The sequence below is a fragment of the Anolis carolinensis genome, unplaced genomic scaffold (assembly GCF_035594765.1).
Source record: "Anolis carolinensis isolate JA03-04 unplaced genomic scaffold, rAnoCar3.1.pri scaffold_13, whole genome shotgun sequence".
NCBI lineage: Eukaryota > Metazoa > Chordata > Lepidosauria > Squamata > Dactyloidae > Anolis > Anolis carolinensis.
In genome coordinates, this window is record NW_026943824.1 from 19,988,017 (window position 1) to 20,005,358 (window position 17,342).

General features: G+C 40.2%; 1 protein-coding gene across 1 annotated transcript; it reads right to left on the bottom strand.

The window, feature by feature from the left end:
* Positions 1 to 159: 159 nt before the first annotated feature.
* Positions 160 to 13,276, bottom strand: atp6v0c (ATPase H+ transporting V0 subunit c). The gene is made up of 3 exons (XM_003228329.4): positions 13,138 to 13,276; positions 3,938 to 4,121; positions 160 to 1,228 (listed from the first exon to the last, which is right to left on the bottom strand). The coding sequence occupies exons 1-3, from the start codon at positions 13,214 to 13,216 to the stop codon at positions 1,024 to 1,026; spliced, it is 468 nt and encodes a 155-aa protein (XP_003228377.1). The 5' UTR covers positions 13,217 to 13,276; the 3' UTR covers positions 160 to 1,023.
* Positions 13,277 to 17,342: the final 4,066 nt, after the last annotated feature.

Here is a 17,342-nt window from a genome sequence, read left to right on the forward strand (position 1 = left end):
ATACTATTATCAATATTATATGTATATACAATATATTATACTTCTGTCCTCATCACTTAGTTCTGCAGGACGCACCCCCCAAACGTTGCTCCAGCACACTTCCCAATGCAATTTTATCACCAGTGAGAGCAAAAAGAAAAAAGACCTGACTCATTGGCATGGAATATGGAAATATACCATTTAATATTGTCCCACACTTAACAATCCAGCCACCTCTTGCACCCCATTTATCGAGACAGGCTTGCACAGTCCAGGCATGAAGAGCTAGAGTGTCCGATGATCGGTTTCCCCCCCGATACACAATCACACCAAGACACACCTCTTTACAATGATGTAGTGGAGGAAATTTTATTACCTGGAAACGTATAACTGCAAAACCCAACACTGGGTGCACAACTTTGGATGCCGGAGCATACAGATTTTACTACTTGGAACACGGGAGTGTCTCGGACATTTCTGCTGTTATTGTTATCAACACAAACAGTCTCACACTCCAATATCAGGACAAAACAGCAATCTTTTAGAATCAAATGACATCCAAGGATTTCTCTGCACTGACAATTAACCCCACAGTGTATTAATCTACCTATATATGAGATTAATATATATATAGCATGGGAAATTGAAAACTCTTGCTCCATATGTATGAACATGTCAAGTCTTATAAATAAAACATCCAATGAAGAGAAAAAAGTTACCATTTCTAATTCATATTTATACATAAAGTACTCTAATGGCAAAATGGATGGAAAATTGTACGTGAGCTTCCCTCAAGTCTTGCTAAGGGGGCTTGAGGCAGCTCATCCAGTATTTTAATATTGAAGTACATACAGGACAGACGAGTCACTAACATACATTGCGCATTTACAAGAGATCAACTACCAAACTGATGACAACTGTACACATTGTGGAGAGAGACCATTTTCATTCTGGAGCTGGGGGAAGGGGTCATCTTTTTTTTTTTGTTTAAATCATACGCTGTGGTGATTTTTTTGTTTTGTTTTGTTTCTTCCCCCCCACCCTTTACTTTGTGGAAAGGATCAGGGCGACAATGAGGCCGTAAAGACCCAAGACTTCGGCGAAGATCAAGATGAGGATCATGCCCACAAATAACCGGGGCTGCTGCGCGGTCCCCCGTACGCCGGCGTCGCCCACAATGCCAATGGCAAAGCCGGCCGCCAGCCCACTCAGGCCGACGCTCAGGCCGGCACCCAGCTGGAGGAAGCTCCTGAAAGAGTCAAGCGAGACAGGTTTAGAGGCAGGCACAGGCACCGTCACGGGGAGGGAGCGAGAGAAGCCTTCCTCTTCACGAAATGTCCTTTGCGGACTAGTTTCCTTTGGCCCTCCCTCCAGGTTACAGTGTTTTTGTTACAGTGTACTAACGTCCCTTTACAGCAGGGGTCCCCAAACTTTTAAAGCAGAGGGCCGGTCCACAATCCTTTAGACTGTGGAGGGGCCGAATTATCATTTGAAAAAAATACAAACAAATTCCTATGCACACTGCATATGTCTTATTTGTAGTGCAAAACAACAATGAAAGAACAATACAATATTTAAAAATGAAAACAATTTTAACCAATATTAACCTATCAGGATTTCAATGGAAAGTGTGGGAGATAGTCAAGTTAATTAGGATTGTTGTTGTTGTGTACCTTCAAGTCATTTCAGACTTTGGGCAAGCCTAAGTCTAAAATTATTTATTTATTAACTTACTACATTTATTTACTACATTTATATCCCACCCTTCTCACCCCGAAGGGGACTCAGAGCAGCTGTATGTACATACAATATATTATATTATTAGCATAGCACAATATTAGCATTATATATTACTATATTGAACTATACCACTATACTGTAATATTATATGTAATATATAACATATAATATTATTATATGGTAGTATTATTAGTATTATATTGTATAACATTATAATATTTATCAATATTATATGTATATACAATATATTATATTATTAAAACTGATATAAAAATATTATATTATAAAACTGAGGGTGGGGGCCAGGTAAAAGACCTTGGAGGGCCGCATCCGGCCCCCGGGCCTTAGTTTGGGGACCCCTGCTTTACAGGATCTCTCTCTTTTAATCCTACTTCTTACTTTATACCGTGTTTCCCTGAAAATAAGACAGTGTCTTATATTATTTTTTGCTCCCAAAGATGCGCTAGGTCTTATTTTCAGGGGATGTCTTATTTTTCCATGAAGAAGAATTCACATTTATTGTTGAACAAAAAAATGAACATTATATACTGTACAGTAGTTGTCATCACAAACCAACATAACCAAACCAGACAAACTCCTGTCAAGAATTTCTTGTTATTACCATTATTTCCATGTACAACTCGTATATACATTTACCAATCCTGCATGCTCTGGTGTTTTGTTTGGTGGGCGCCGGGCATGCTTCCAAGCAAAAACTTTGCTAGGCCTTACTTTCGGGGGAGGACTTATATTTAGCAATTCAGCAAAACCTCTGCTAGGTCTTATTTTTTGGGGATGTCTTATTTTCGGGGAAACAGGGTAGTAAGTAGCTATTGAAACTGCAGTCATGGTTAATTCCTTCAAGTACAACCCATAAACTACCAATTAGTTACAACTTCTCATGAAAATTTAAAACTGATTGGATTTCATTCCATTTCAGGGACACTTGGAGAGAGAGTATCTATGCCTGGCAGAGTCTAAAACAGGAGGAAGAGGATTCGTTTACAAACATGCTTCAAATTAACTATCACTGAATAATTCATCGCTTAACCATTTCACTGTATGTCACTGTTGCATATTTAAATATTTTCTTTTACCAAGCAGTGGCTTGGTAAAAAACCCTACTAAAATAGCTCCGCAGTTCCACCTAAATTTGTTCATTTGCCAACACAAATGCTCGTTTCTCTATGTAAGTGCTATTGTTCAAATGACATTGACACTCAGTTAAATATATGAAGCATTATGTTATTGTTATTTTTGAAACATCTAATGTGTTATTGTACGATAGGTTTATTATATACTTACTGGCTGTGCCCGGCCACTCATTGTTGTGGCTTATGGGAATCATTTGTTGGCCAGGAGGAATAACAGTGAATAGCCTTGCAGCCTCAAAGCCTGGCCGTTTTCTTCTTTTGGTAATCCTTGTTTGGTGAGCTGGAATGCAACGGAATAGGCTTGCTGCTTGGAAGGCTGGGTACTTGCGTTCTAGGGAAACGGTTTTTTCGCCAATTTCAATTGCACTGAATAGCCTCGCTGCCTCAAAGCCTGGCCGCTTTCTAAATAGGGCATCCTTCCTTGGGCATGTTGAATGGGACGGAGTAGCCTCATGGCTTCAAAGCCTGGGGTTTTTTTCTATCTAGGGGAAATCTTGGTTGGACAGGTTGAATAGCACTGAATAGCCTCGCTGCTTGCAAGCCTGGCCGCTTTCTACCTTCTGGAATTCTTGGTTGGCTGTGGCGCAGGCTGGTTAGCAGCCAGCTGCAACAAATCACTCTGACCAAGAGGTCATGAGTTCGGGGCCAGCCCGTGCCTGCATCTGTCTCTATTCTATGTTATGGCATTGAATGTTTGCCTTATATGTACAATGTGATCCGCCCTGAGTCCCCTTTGGGGAGAGAAGGGCGGAATATAAATACTGTAATATATATCTTATATACTTATATGTATAAGTAATAAACCTATCATACAATAACACATTTGATGTTTCAAAAATAACAACATAATACTTTGTGTATATAAGTTATAGATATGTGTTCCAAATATACTCAGCCAAATATGACAATGCAGGTCTACATGGTAATAATTTAGTACTTGAAGGCAGAGCAAGTCATACTTAGATTTCAAATAAGTTACACAGACGCATCTATAGCTAGTAAGGGATCTGGCTATTTTATCTTCTGCCCTAACACAACTTTCACTTCACACACACAAAACTTACTTGAATAGTGAGATTGTTTCCGAGATGGAGTTGGCAATGAGGACTGCCACTACCAAGCCATAGATTGCTATAATACCAGCCATGACAACGGGAATGATGGACTTCATGATCAGCTCTGGCCGCATGACTGACATGGCTGCAATACCCGTGCCACTCTTTGCAGTGCCATATGCTGCTCCCAAGGCTGAAAGAAAAGAGAAAAACCCAGCTGAGTCCTACAGATCTAAGGCAGTGTTTTAGCAGAACCCAAGGGGAAAAAAACCCACTTGTTTGATTACCAAGACACACTGAGCAAACCCGAAAGAGTGTCCCCAAATGGCTCTCCTCCATCCTGGGCCCAGTACTATTCAATACCTTTATCAATGACCCAGATGCTCATCAGATTAATAGATTTTAAGATGAGCAAATACTCCAGAGAACCAAATGACTGAGTACACCATCCTGACTGAAGTTCTTAAGACACCAGGTTCTACTTCAGATGAAGTAGAGATTAAAAATACCAATGCATAGTGAAGGGTTATTGAAGACACAGCAAGACAACTACCAGTTTTAGTTACTATATAAGCAGTTACACTTGAGTTTTAACTAGGACTCATGATTTCAACAAGCTTTGCATTGAGCTGCTTTTGTACCGCAGCCCCCGATGGCGCAGCGTGTCAAACCACTGAACTTGTTGGCAGTTCAAATCCGAGGAGCGGAGTGAGCTCCCGCTATTAGCCTCAGCTTCTGCCAACCTAGCAGTTTGAAAACATGCAAATGTGAGTAGATCAATATGTACCGCTATGGTGGGAAAGTAGTGATGTCTCCACATGCAGTTGGCCCTTCCTACCCACAGATTCCACCAACCACAGCCTGAAAAAAATATTTTTAATCAATTTGTTTTGCCATTTTAGATGAGTGGTACCATTTTACTAAGTCACTGTATATAAGGCAACGGAATCATATAATGGAATGTATATATACAGTAGAGTCTCACTTATCCAACCTGCTGGATTATCCAACGCAGTCAGCCTCCCATCCAGATCCACAGCCGTTTCTCTAGGCAGCAAGGACTAAACTTTTTATGGATTTAACTTCTGACAATGTTGTTACTGTAAGCTCATTTTATGTGATTCTATTTTTGTTTATAATCAATATTTTTTCAATGTTTTCAATACATGGCAATGTTTTGGTACTAAATTTGTAAATACAGTAATTACTACATAATATTACTGTGTAGTGAAATGCTTTTTCTGTCGATTTGTTGTAAAACATGTTTTGGTGCTTAATTTGTAAAATCATAATGTAATTTCACATTTAATAGGCTTTTCCTGAATCCCTCCTCATTATCCAACATTTTCGCTTATCCAATGTTCTACTGGCCCGTTTATGTTGGATAAGAGAGACTCTACTGTAATACAATGGAAGTCCTGGAACCAAACCCTATTGGATAACAAGAGCCCCAATACATATCAACATAAAACAACATGCCATTGGGAGTTTTCAATTACTCCAGTTTTCTAGCACCATGAGTTACACTTTATAATGGTACTCACACATATAAACAGGGGCTGCTTTTATACCTTTCCCCTATAACTCATATTTATACTTTCCCTATGTGAGGAAAACAGTATTAAGCATGATAGAAGATCAGAATTCATACAAATCTCAGTAAGTATCAAACAGTAAGATAATCTAGACCAACAAACTGAATATGAGTGAGGGCTGACAACTGGTCTGCAACACAGAAGAGATCAAGCTGCCAGCAGATTCTATGCAAACTATCCCATACAAAGGCAGTTTTGTTTCTTCACTTTAACATCTAAGATGTCCTAATATTTTGTCATTAACTTTTTAAAAAATCAAGACAGAACTACTGATCAGAGCACATACTGAAGAATATGTCATTAATGGACGTACACTGAAAATTTTCATATAGCTAGTGTTATCCAGGAACAATATTAAATTACCTTGGCTTACATCAAAATGTTACTAACAACAAAATGTAACACGATTTTTTGTTCCTGGGTTAGAAATGTCATATCCTAATTGTTTCTATCATAAGCACATGGGAAAAGTTTATTAAACTGCAAGAACTTTGTTTATGCAGGGCATCCTGCAACACATTTTGCTACAGTTTTTCAATGACTATCTCGAGTCACACCAATGCAACAGTTTGTAGCAGCCAGAAAACAAAGTTTCTGGAGTGGAACAACTACAGTAGAATCTCACTTATCCAACATTTGCTTATCCAACTTTCTGTATTATCCGACACAGTCTGCCTTTTAGTAGTCAATGTTTTTGTAGTCAATGTTTTCAATACATTGCGATGTTTTGGTGTTAAATTCGTAAATACAGTAATTACGACATAACGTTACCGTGTATTAAACTGTTTTTTCTGTTAATTTGTTGTAAAACATGTTTTGGTGCTTAATTTGTAAAATCATGATGTAATTTGACATTTAAAAAGAAAAATTATTCTCAGATTATAAGCACCCCTTTCAATGCATCTTCATTCTGCCAGAATGGGGCGCGCTTCGCCCAACCCTCGCACACAATACTACAATGTGCAACTTCCTCAAAAATCAAGTTCTTGATTGCCCAATCCTTGCTTCCAGGAAACTACTGGCCTCCCAGTTTAGTCACTTGCAAAACATGTGCAGTTTACAGGAACAGAATAAATGTTGGCTATTGTGAAACTCTCCGCTCCCATCATGCATTTGTGATAAAATTGTTCACTTTCTGTACATACAGTTCAGGGAAGAATTTGAAAGAAATTAGCCAACTTTGCCTCCCTTGCACAAATTGCTAGTTTTCTTACACTGGGACCCACAGTAAGCAAAACGAATAATTTCCGATACAAATGGTAGGTGTTCATTCCAGGCATCAGGTAAAGAAGCTCAAAACACATATCATCTTGACATATTTAGTTGCTTGTGATTTCCTTTTTTTCATCATTTTTAAGATGTATTTGTTATGCAATGCTTTTGACACGAAATAAATAAATCTTGACATAAAGCTGAAAGGGCACAATATGTTATTTTTTCCTAAGGAAATAAATTTTTCTTCGGACTCTAGTAAACTAAATAGCCATTGTCACGCTTAGGCTGGTATTCAATAAATTCTTGCTCCTTTTAGTCAGATATCAAGTTATTATAAAACAAACTACAAGGGGGCAAAGGCAACCCTCATACTGAACAAATCTTTTCAAGAAAAACTCCACAATAGGGTTTCCCTTAAGATCCCCATAATTCAGAAAACTACTTAAAAGGCATACGAGGTGATACATGCACATATTTGGAGATGAACATTTTGTTTGGACATTCTTTGCTAGATGATGCTAATACAACGCCATTTCAATATTTTTACTTCATCAAAATTGTACACAGCTACAATACTTATGTTCAACATTTTGAATATACAATGCCAGTGCTGATACAGGGCGGGTCAGAAGTCACAAAGAGGAGTTAATATTTAATAATACATTTAAAATCTTTTAGAAAAACACTTCAAGTTATTAAAACATCAGACACCTTTGTGGTCCACCTTGTATAAGCACAAACATTATCGGTGTATCATTTCATTCATTCTATCACTTCATGTACATCAACATGGGGAATTAAACTGGCATAGGTCAGAATGTAGTACTTCTAATCCATGGAAATACTCATCTTCTCGTTTCCTTCTGGCCACAGGAAATATCTTGATCAGCAATGTTAAATGGAAAAATTAAGACAGTCATATCACTCAGAAGCATGCGACAACCACCTACACGTCTAATGAAGCAGGAAAAATCCATAAGCCACTCATTGTGGCTAAACAGCAGTTACTGACCAACCCCTGCAGAATGTACTAGTCACTTGAAGGTCACAGTGGTCTCGGCATCAGAGGATGGTTACCATCCACCCCAAGGTTAACCAGCCATGACCTGCACAGGTTCTACAAGCTGTTTACTATCAGCACAGTTTATTGTGCACAGAACTGTTTATACAACATGACATCTGCAGCCAGCCAGTACAGAACAAGGTTTGAGCATGCTGGCAGTAGATCCGTCTAGTATAGACTGCAAGGAAGCAAAGTATCTGACCTTTTTGTTTAGGACATACCACAGTAAGTGCTCCATGATCATTCTATTCATATTATGTATGGTAAATTTTCTAGAATGGCTACAGGTAACTTCTCTCTTCTCCTGAAAAGATTATCACTGAATGTCAGTAGTGACAAAATATGACTTACAGTGGACCAAGTACACCCACTAAGAATTACTGGTTGTCCAGCAGACACTTATGATAATTATGACAAGTTATATCAACTGAAGTCCTGACATGGCATGCACTGTGAAAAAATTTCCCATCATTGCTGGACTTTAAACCTATCTACATACCTATTCAATCTTTTCTTGTTTTACTTTGGACTGTTCTTGGAAGTAAGGCAAAGCTACCAGATATCTGGCCAGCAACCTGATCTGAACTAAAGCAATGGGTCTGTAAAAAGCAAGGAATGGCCCCTTTGATTCACCAGATGAGGCTACTTCACAAATGGCAGCAAACCTCAGCTGGGGGATGCCACTACCATAAGCTTGTGCAAGTCCTCTGTTTGTTGCTTTAGCAGATTAGCTTGAAATAGGAAATACTACTCAAATACTATACATTTATCTAGCAATTTCCAAGCTCTTTCCTACATAAGTTCCATGTAAATTTAATTTACTGGAATAAGAATATCTGTATATAAGGAGAGGAATTTCTGGCAAAGGAGTCAGTGAGGGGACATTTACAATAAAATCTGGAAGGCCAGATCTGGAAGTACTTTTTGAACACCCAGAGACAGTTTGCCGTTGCAAAGTAGACCTCAGAGTGGAAGGGCGATTTCTTTCTAGAACAGTTAGATCTATGCATGAACCCTAATGTCAGTGGAACCTATTATTAATCCGTAATCTACACACTACATGGAATTATACTGCTGGCAGACTGTAACTATGCTGCTAGGCATAACGTGTACAATATTCCTAGGACAGAAGAAGCCAGTTGTTCTTAATGAAGTCACATGATGCACTAATACATCAAAATATCATTTCACATGGCTCAGCAGCAGCTGTTCACATGCTAGTGTCTTCCTAGATTTACTGGACTACTGCTGCTGTTATCCAGAGTCAGTATTATCATTGGACTAGTTACAGATGAGGGGAGATGTAACACAGGACTTATGACAGCAATGATTTTATTGTAGCTGGTGTAGAACTACAATTACATTTGTTCAACTATGCTTGTGTGAATGGAGATGGTTCAAAGTTACTTATTTATTTTGATTAGCAGTAGCAAAACTTGACATTTATTTATTTGAACGCTCTTTTAAAGACACAGTTGGAATAAATTGTTTTTGGGAAAGTTTCCAAGGAGATCAAAGGCAATTTTACAACTGTTGGGACAGTACAAAGGTCAACCTGGAGATAAACACCCTGTTTGCAATCTTCTCGACAAATACAGGATGGTTTGGGGGTTAAGAACTAAAAATCTACAGTCAATTTTGTAGTAATTACTATTCCGCTGTCTTGCAGCCACATAGTAATGTTCAAAGACACTGGCTTGCATAGGGCTATATCTCGGAAGGTTATTTAGCTGAAAGAGAATGCTAATTCATGTAGCACACATTCAGTTGGTAATATGCCTCTGCAAAAGAAATAAGTACCGATACATGACCACTGCACTGCTAGGAAACCCTGTTGTCCTGCATATCATTCTGTCCCAGAACAACCTATTGCCAAGCTGCACATGACAAGATATGCAATGATAAGCCAGGTTTGCTATTGGTGTTCAGGAAGTTAAACCAAATTAAACATGTCTTCAATCATAAAAATGCAACTTCTGATGGAAAGAAGAAAATGTTTAGGTTCCATGATTGAGAAAGATGGGTTAAACAGCATGGCACAACCTAAGCTAACATTCATTCATTACTGCCAAGCACTGGCATGAAGGAAGCAGCAGAACCTGCAAAGCATCCCCTCCTTTTCCCCTGCAGTCACATGACAGCCAGGGGCTCCTCCACCAGCTGATACTCAGCCCTTATGACATCATATTCGCTGCCATTACAGTGACATTCTTTCGGCCCCCCTCCCCAGGCAACCCGGATGAACCAGCTGGCAGGAGCAGGGCAAAACCAGAGGAGGGCATTGAAATGCTCAGGGACCGGGAGGCAGAGAGACTGCAGCAACGGCGAGGACAGGAGGAGCTTCTCCAGCTCCAACTGGCTTGCAATTTCTTCTCGCCCCCGCACTGCCATCTCTCTCTTGTCATCCGGGAAAGTACATTACCACATTGTCACTGGGAGGCTAGAAAACGAAAGGAGGAAGAAAGGCAGAACACTTCAGCTTGTCTGTGGAACTGGGGCAGGCCAACACACGGAAGGATGCCTGCATTCCTTTAGGAAAACACAAAACGGGCAGGATCAGACTAATCTAAATGGCTAACACACTTTGGGGAAAGGGACACAAGGAAAGCCTCTTGGAAGGACATTCACAAAGGACAGTGAGATACTTGAAGACCCACTGATTCCAAAAATGGCACCAGTGTTTCCCTATCAGCTCTAGTTTTGGAAATAGAGAACATATGACATATACCAGTTGTCACCTGCTCACCCATAAAGAATTAACAGTAACCATATTGAAGAAACTAGAGCTGATGCAGTCTCTCCAATGCAATTTTCTGAATCAGCGCCCAAAATAACCCCAGGCAGAGGTCTAAAAATCAAGACATTCTGTTGTTGGGCTGCCTCATCCTCTCCCTGCGAACAGAGGAAGCCAGTTGTTCCAAATGAACCCTGCCCGAGGATGCCGATTTGGAGAGCAGAGGACACCAGGAGAGCAGAACTGCCATCCTCCTGCCACCAAACCTCACGTATCTTCCTTGCCTCCTGAACATACAGGAAGGAGGGCAGGGAAGATGGATTCCTCAGAATTACACAATGCAGGAAGCAGGGTTCTTTAAAATCTCTGGAAGGGAAGCAGGGTTCAAAGGATTGGGAGCCTTCCCTTCATAGGAGAAAACCACCACCAGGAGAAGCAAATGGGAGTGCTTTCCAGCCATGCGCCTTAGACAGATCCTTAAGGGCTAATCTATATATCCATGTACATAACAACAGGGAAAATATGCTTGTCTTTGTGTATCTAACCATGTTCAGATGGATTTTCCAAGATGGCTCCCACCGACAACGGATCAGGACCATGTTCGGCACACAGAGCATCCTCCCCCTCAAATGACCAACAGAAAATACTGGCGGGTTGGGCAACAGACTCTGGATGATGGGAACTGCAGTTCCCCTTGCATGCAGAGAACATTGTGAACCTCACCAAGGATGGATGAGGACACATGCTCATCATGACCAACTTGGGCTGGGGGGGGGGGGGTTGGAGTGTGCATGTGGGGGAATGCACCTGGAATTATGGGAGTTGTAGTTTACCCACATCTTGATGCATTTTACAAATGGCTCCATTCATAAAAAGCAAAAACATACAAGGAGGATTTCTAAGAAACAGCGTGACAGGATGCCTATCCTGGGCATTGCCTAAGCTATGTAACATAATAATAAAATGTCATCTTTGGGTACCTAAGCTAAAAATAATAAATAATATCTATCATTATATTATATAATAGTAATGGCACTGCCAGGTACCTAGGTCAATAATATATTATATAATAATACTGGCATTGCCAGGTTCCTAAGCTGCTGCTAATAATAATATAATGATAGTACCACTAATATTATAATATAGTAAGCAAATATATAATATAATAACATCAGCATTTCCAGGTAATCTAACAATAAATAAAATAATAATGGCATTGCTGGCTACCTAATATAATAATAATAATTATTTTATGTCTTACCCACCACTCCTTCTGTCTCGAGGCGGTCGAGTATCTAAGCTAATAATAATATACATAATATTATAATAATGGCATTGCTGGGTACCTAAGCTAATAAAAAACAACCACAATAATAATATAATTTTATGTCTTGCCTGCCTCTCCTCTTGTCGTGAGGTGGTTGGGTACCTCAGTTAATATAGAGGTAAGGGTTTCCCCTGAAGTGTCCGACACTGGGGATTGGTGCTCATCTCCATTTCTAAGCCGAAGAGCCGGCATTGTCCATAGACACCTCCAAGGTCATGACTGCATGGAGTGCCGTTACCTTCCCACCAGAGCGGTACCTACTGATCTACTCACATTTGCATGTTTTCAAACTGCTAGGTTGGCAGGAGTTGGAGCTAACAGTGGGCGCTCATTCAGCTCCCAGGATTTGAACCTGGGACCTTTTGGTCCGCAAGTTCAGCAGCTCAGCGCTTTAACACACTGTGCCACCAGTGTATATATACATATGTATAGGAATATATATATATATATATATATGTAATATATTATAATATCTCATATATATATACAGTAGAGTCTCACTTATCCATGCCATTTTTGTAGTCAATGCTTTCAATATATCGTGATATTTTGGTGCTAAATTCGTAAATACAGTAATTACAACATAACATTACTGCATATTGAACTACTTTTTCTGTCAAATTTGTTGTATAACATGATATTTTGGTGCTTAATTTATAAAATCATAACCTAATTTAATTTGGCTTTTCCTTAATCCCTCCTTATTATCCAAGATATTCGCTTATCCAAGCTTCTGCTGGCCCGTTTAGCTTGGATAAGTGAGACTCTACTGTGTGTGTGTGTGTATATATATATATGTTTTATATATATATATGTTACATATATATAGTAGTATATGTGTGTCTGTGTATAAATATATATATACACACACATACTACTATATATATGTAACATATAATCTTATATATATATATATATATATATATATATATATATATATATATAAGATATTATAAAAATGGCATTACCAGGTACCTAAGCTAATAAAATAATAATTTTATTATTTTATCTCCTCCTGCCTGGAGATGGGTTAGAACAGGCCGGGGCCAACTTGGGCCCTCCCTCCAAGTGTTTAGGACTGCAACTCCCACCATTCCTCACAGCTTCAGGCCCTTTCCTTTTGCCCCTCAGCCGCTTAGACCTGAGACTATAAGGAATGGTGGGAGTTGCAGTCCAGAACATGCCTGGGCTAGAAGTCAGGTAAAACGACATATTCATCTGGCCCAGGAAAGGAAGAAAGACCCCCCTGCCCAGCCCCCCCCTCCATCGCCTCACCGCTGAAGACCATGGCGGCCGAGGCGCCCATGACGGCGAAGAAGGGCGAGTACTCGGGAGGCGCGGAGGTGGAGGACATGGCGGCGCGGCCGGTGTGTCTGCGAGGAGGAGGAGGAGGACGCGGGAGGAGGCCTGAGGGCGGCGGCGGCGGCGGCGACGGGGCTCTCCTTCCTCTGCTACCGGCGCGTCTTCTTTTCCGTTTTGTCCCTTCTCTCTCCCCGTCGGCAAGATGGCGGAGCGGCCTAGTCGGCTGAGGAGGCGCTGCGGGTGGCAGGCGAAGGCGCGACGCAGCTCTGAAGGGGCGAAGCGGCGCTGGCGTCCTCCTTCTGCCTCTCGCTCTCCTTCTGCCTCTTCCAGCCCCTCCTTCTCCGCTGCTCCGCGACCGCGCTCTCGACTCGCTCTAAATACACCGCCACCGCAGGACAAAATGGCCGCTGCCCGAGGGTCACGTGGGCGGAACAAGCCACGCCCCTCCTGCCTCCTCCTGCCTCGCCGCCGCCCTTCAGGCTTGGAACGTACCATTAGGTCCAACAAAATTGGGAGCGAGTCACTTTGACGTTTACTACCGCAATGGGTTATTTCTTTGATTCCCTCTGAACCGCCTAAACTAAGGTTAATGCCGCCATTGATAACTAACTCGCCAGAGTGGCATTTCCCGCCCTCAATCCCCCCTCAAAAAAGGGAAAGGTGGTTCAGTCCCACTGTTTCTGGGCTCCGCCAATGCGAGGGCGGGGGGAAAGAGGCGGGGCTTATTTTCTTCTCAGGTGAGGGTGATTCAGCACCGATTTGCATAAGGGGCGGGGCCGGCGGGGCATGCCCGCCTATCCCTCGCCTTGCTCCTGATTCTCATGAATATTAATACCTTTTGGGCTCAGCAGTCAAATGGTAGGCAAGGGGTGAATCATGTACCCTGCTTCTGCCCTATTATTATTATTATAATTAATTAATGTTGATATTATTTGTACTCTGCTTCTGCTGTATTAATAATAATAAATATTGATATTATTTGTACTCTGCTTCTGCTGTATTAATAATATAATAATAAATATTGATATTATTTGTACTCTGCTTCTACTATGTTATTATTATTAATAATTAATATTGATATTATTTGTACTCTGCATTTGCTCTATTAGTAATAATAAATATTGGTATTATTTGTACTCTGCTTCTGCTATATTATTATTGTTAATTAATATCAATATTATTTGTACTCTGCTTCTGCTATATTATTATTAATAATAATAATTAATATTGATATTATTTGTATCCTGCTTCTGCTCTAATAATAATAACAATAAATATTGATATTATTTTTACTCTGCTTCTGCTGTATTAATAATATAATAATAAATATTGGTATTATTTTTACTCTGCTTCTACTCTATTATTATTATTATTAATAATAATAATAATTAATATTGAATTTATTTGTACTCTGCTTCTGCTGTATTAATAATATAATAATAAATATTGTTATTATTTTTACTCTGTTTCTGCTATATTATTATTGTTAACTAATATTGATACTATTTGTATTCTGCTTCTGCTATATTAATAATAATAATAATAATATTTGTACCCTGCTTCTGCTCTAATAATAATAATAATAATAATAATAAATATTGATATTATTTGTATTCGGCTTCTGATCTATTATTGAGTGACTACACATTGCTTAAGTCGCATTGACCGGCCGTTTGCGCAGGGTTCCATACTTGGCACTTTAACAACACAACCGTTCAATGCTAAGGCTTCCTGCCAAATGGAACTATCTGTAGAGGAGAGTTTATTGAACAAGCCAGGACCTGCCACAGACCAGGACTGCCATCTCTTGAGGAGTTACGAAGGCGGAGGCATTACTTTTCATTCAACCCTCGTATGTTGTCCTTGGAGACTGGCATCACCTCTGACCATAGTTCGACATGTCCATGTGTGTTGATGATCTGAGTTTACACTGTTGACATCTGTAATGGCTGAGCCTTGTAACTATTCGAACACGACTGGGTGAGATAATAACACATATATTTCCGTACCACGTGCACATGTGTAAGGATGAAGACCCAGGTTTTACGTAACATGAAGTTTTATGAATTGCCGGGGCAGCATTTTTATATTGCCCCGTGTGTCACAACTGCCAATGTGTATTAACGCTTATTATTTTGATTTTGAGCACGATATCGGTAAGATGTAGCATAAGGCTGAGTCATATCAATATGTTTTCAAGGAAGACCCAACAATATAACGGAGTTGTAGTTGCTGGAACAATTTGGGAGTTGTAGTTGCTGGGATTTATAGTTCACCTACAATCAGAGAGCATTCTGAACCCCACCAACTATGGAACTGAACCAAACTTGGCACACAGAACTCCCACAACCAACAGAAAATACTGGAAGGGTTTGGCTTGCTCCTGGGCTGCAAGGATCAGGCCTTCTGTCTCCTTCCTTCTTCAGGGTCCCATTCGTGAGCCAGAGCCAGGTCTTCTATTATTATTATTATTATTATTATTATTATTATTATTATTATTATTAATGGCCTTTGTCCTGATGTCTTGCTCCCGGGCTGCAAGGATCAGGCCTTCTGTCTCCTTCTTCAGGGTCCCATTCGTGAGCCAGAGCCAGGTCTTCTATTATTATTATTATTATTATTATTATTATTATTATTATTATTAATTGCCTTTGTCCTGATGTCTTGCTCCTGGGCTGCAAGGATCAGGCCTTCTGTCTCCTTCTTCAGGGTCCCATTCGTGAGCCAGAGCCAGGTCTTCTATTATTATTATTATTATTATTATTATTATTATTATTATTATTAATTGCCTTTGTCCTGATGTCTTGCTCCTGGGCTGCAAGGATCAGGCCTTCTGTCTCCTTCTTCAGGGTCCCATTCGTGAGCCAGAGCCAGGTCTTCTATTATTATTATTATTATTATTATTATTATTATTATTATTAATGGCCTTTGTCCTGATGTCTTGCTCCTGGGCTGCAAGGATCAGGCCTTCTGTCTCCTTCTTCAGGGTCCCATTCGTGAGCCAGAGCCAGGTCTTCTATTATTATTATTATTATTATTATTATTATTATTATTAATGGCCTTTGTCCTGATGTCTTGCTCCTGGGCTGCAAGGATCAGGCCTTCTGTCTCCTTCTTCAGGGTCCCATTCGTGAGCCAGAGCCAGGTCTTCTCCTTGTCAGCTTTTCCTTCAATTTTGTCAAGGAACTTTCCATGCAATGTTTTGTTGTGCCAGCTGTCAGCTCTAGTTTGTAGTGCGGTTTTCTTGTACTGGTTTTTTGTCTGCTGTGTTTTGAGAAGTTTCTGATTTTTGACTTCAATCCAAGCAGGTTCTTCACTTTGCTTTACATATTCTGCCAGTGTATGTTCTTCTTGTTGTTTGATTGCTTGTTTTACTTGGAAGAGTCCTCTGCCACCAGATCTTCTAGGCAGATATAGCTGGTCAACATCACTGCGAGGATGAAATGAATAATGAATGGCTGTGAGTTTTCTTTATTATTATTGTTGTTGTTATTATTATTATTATTATTATTAAAATACTATGTTTACTCACATAACACTCATATTTTTTGGGCTAAATCACTTTGCCAAAATTTGTTTGTGCATTAGATTCACATCATATGGTCACCTTAGTGTGCTGAGCCGAAGCCAAAGGGGAAGAAGCCGCTTCAGGAGCAGCTGCAGCTTCTTTTTGAGGGATGTCACCTGTAATTTAATTGCCATCAATCAATGCTGTGCAATGCTGGGATTTGTAGTTTGGTGAGGCATCTGCACTCTTTGGCAGAGAAGGCTCAAGATGTAGCAAAACTACAGCAAAACTTGACTCCATGGCATTGAACCAAGGCAGTTCCAGCGGATTCACTCTCCAGCAGAGATGCACCCGAGGCTTTCTTTCCTGTTACGAGGAGCTTTGGTCCTCTAACACTTTAGTTTTTCAAGAAGGAATTCTAAGCCGGCAGCAACTCCAACAACCATGTTACAAAAAGCATTTAATCAGGACATTTGACTTTCTGGGCTTTGCTTTTGTCCTCCTTCCCTTCTGTCCTGAATCATCCTTAGCGTTTCTTTTGTTGACGTTCACCTCGGAATTCTTGTCCAAACCCTTTCCTGCGTGAGAGAGCGCGACACCGAAAACACTCCCAAGTTTGTAGTCGAAACACAGAACGGCACATGCCATGCGAGGAGGGAAATCTGGGTCG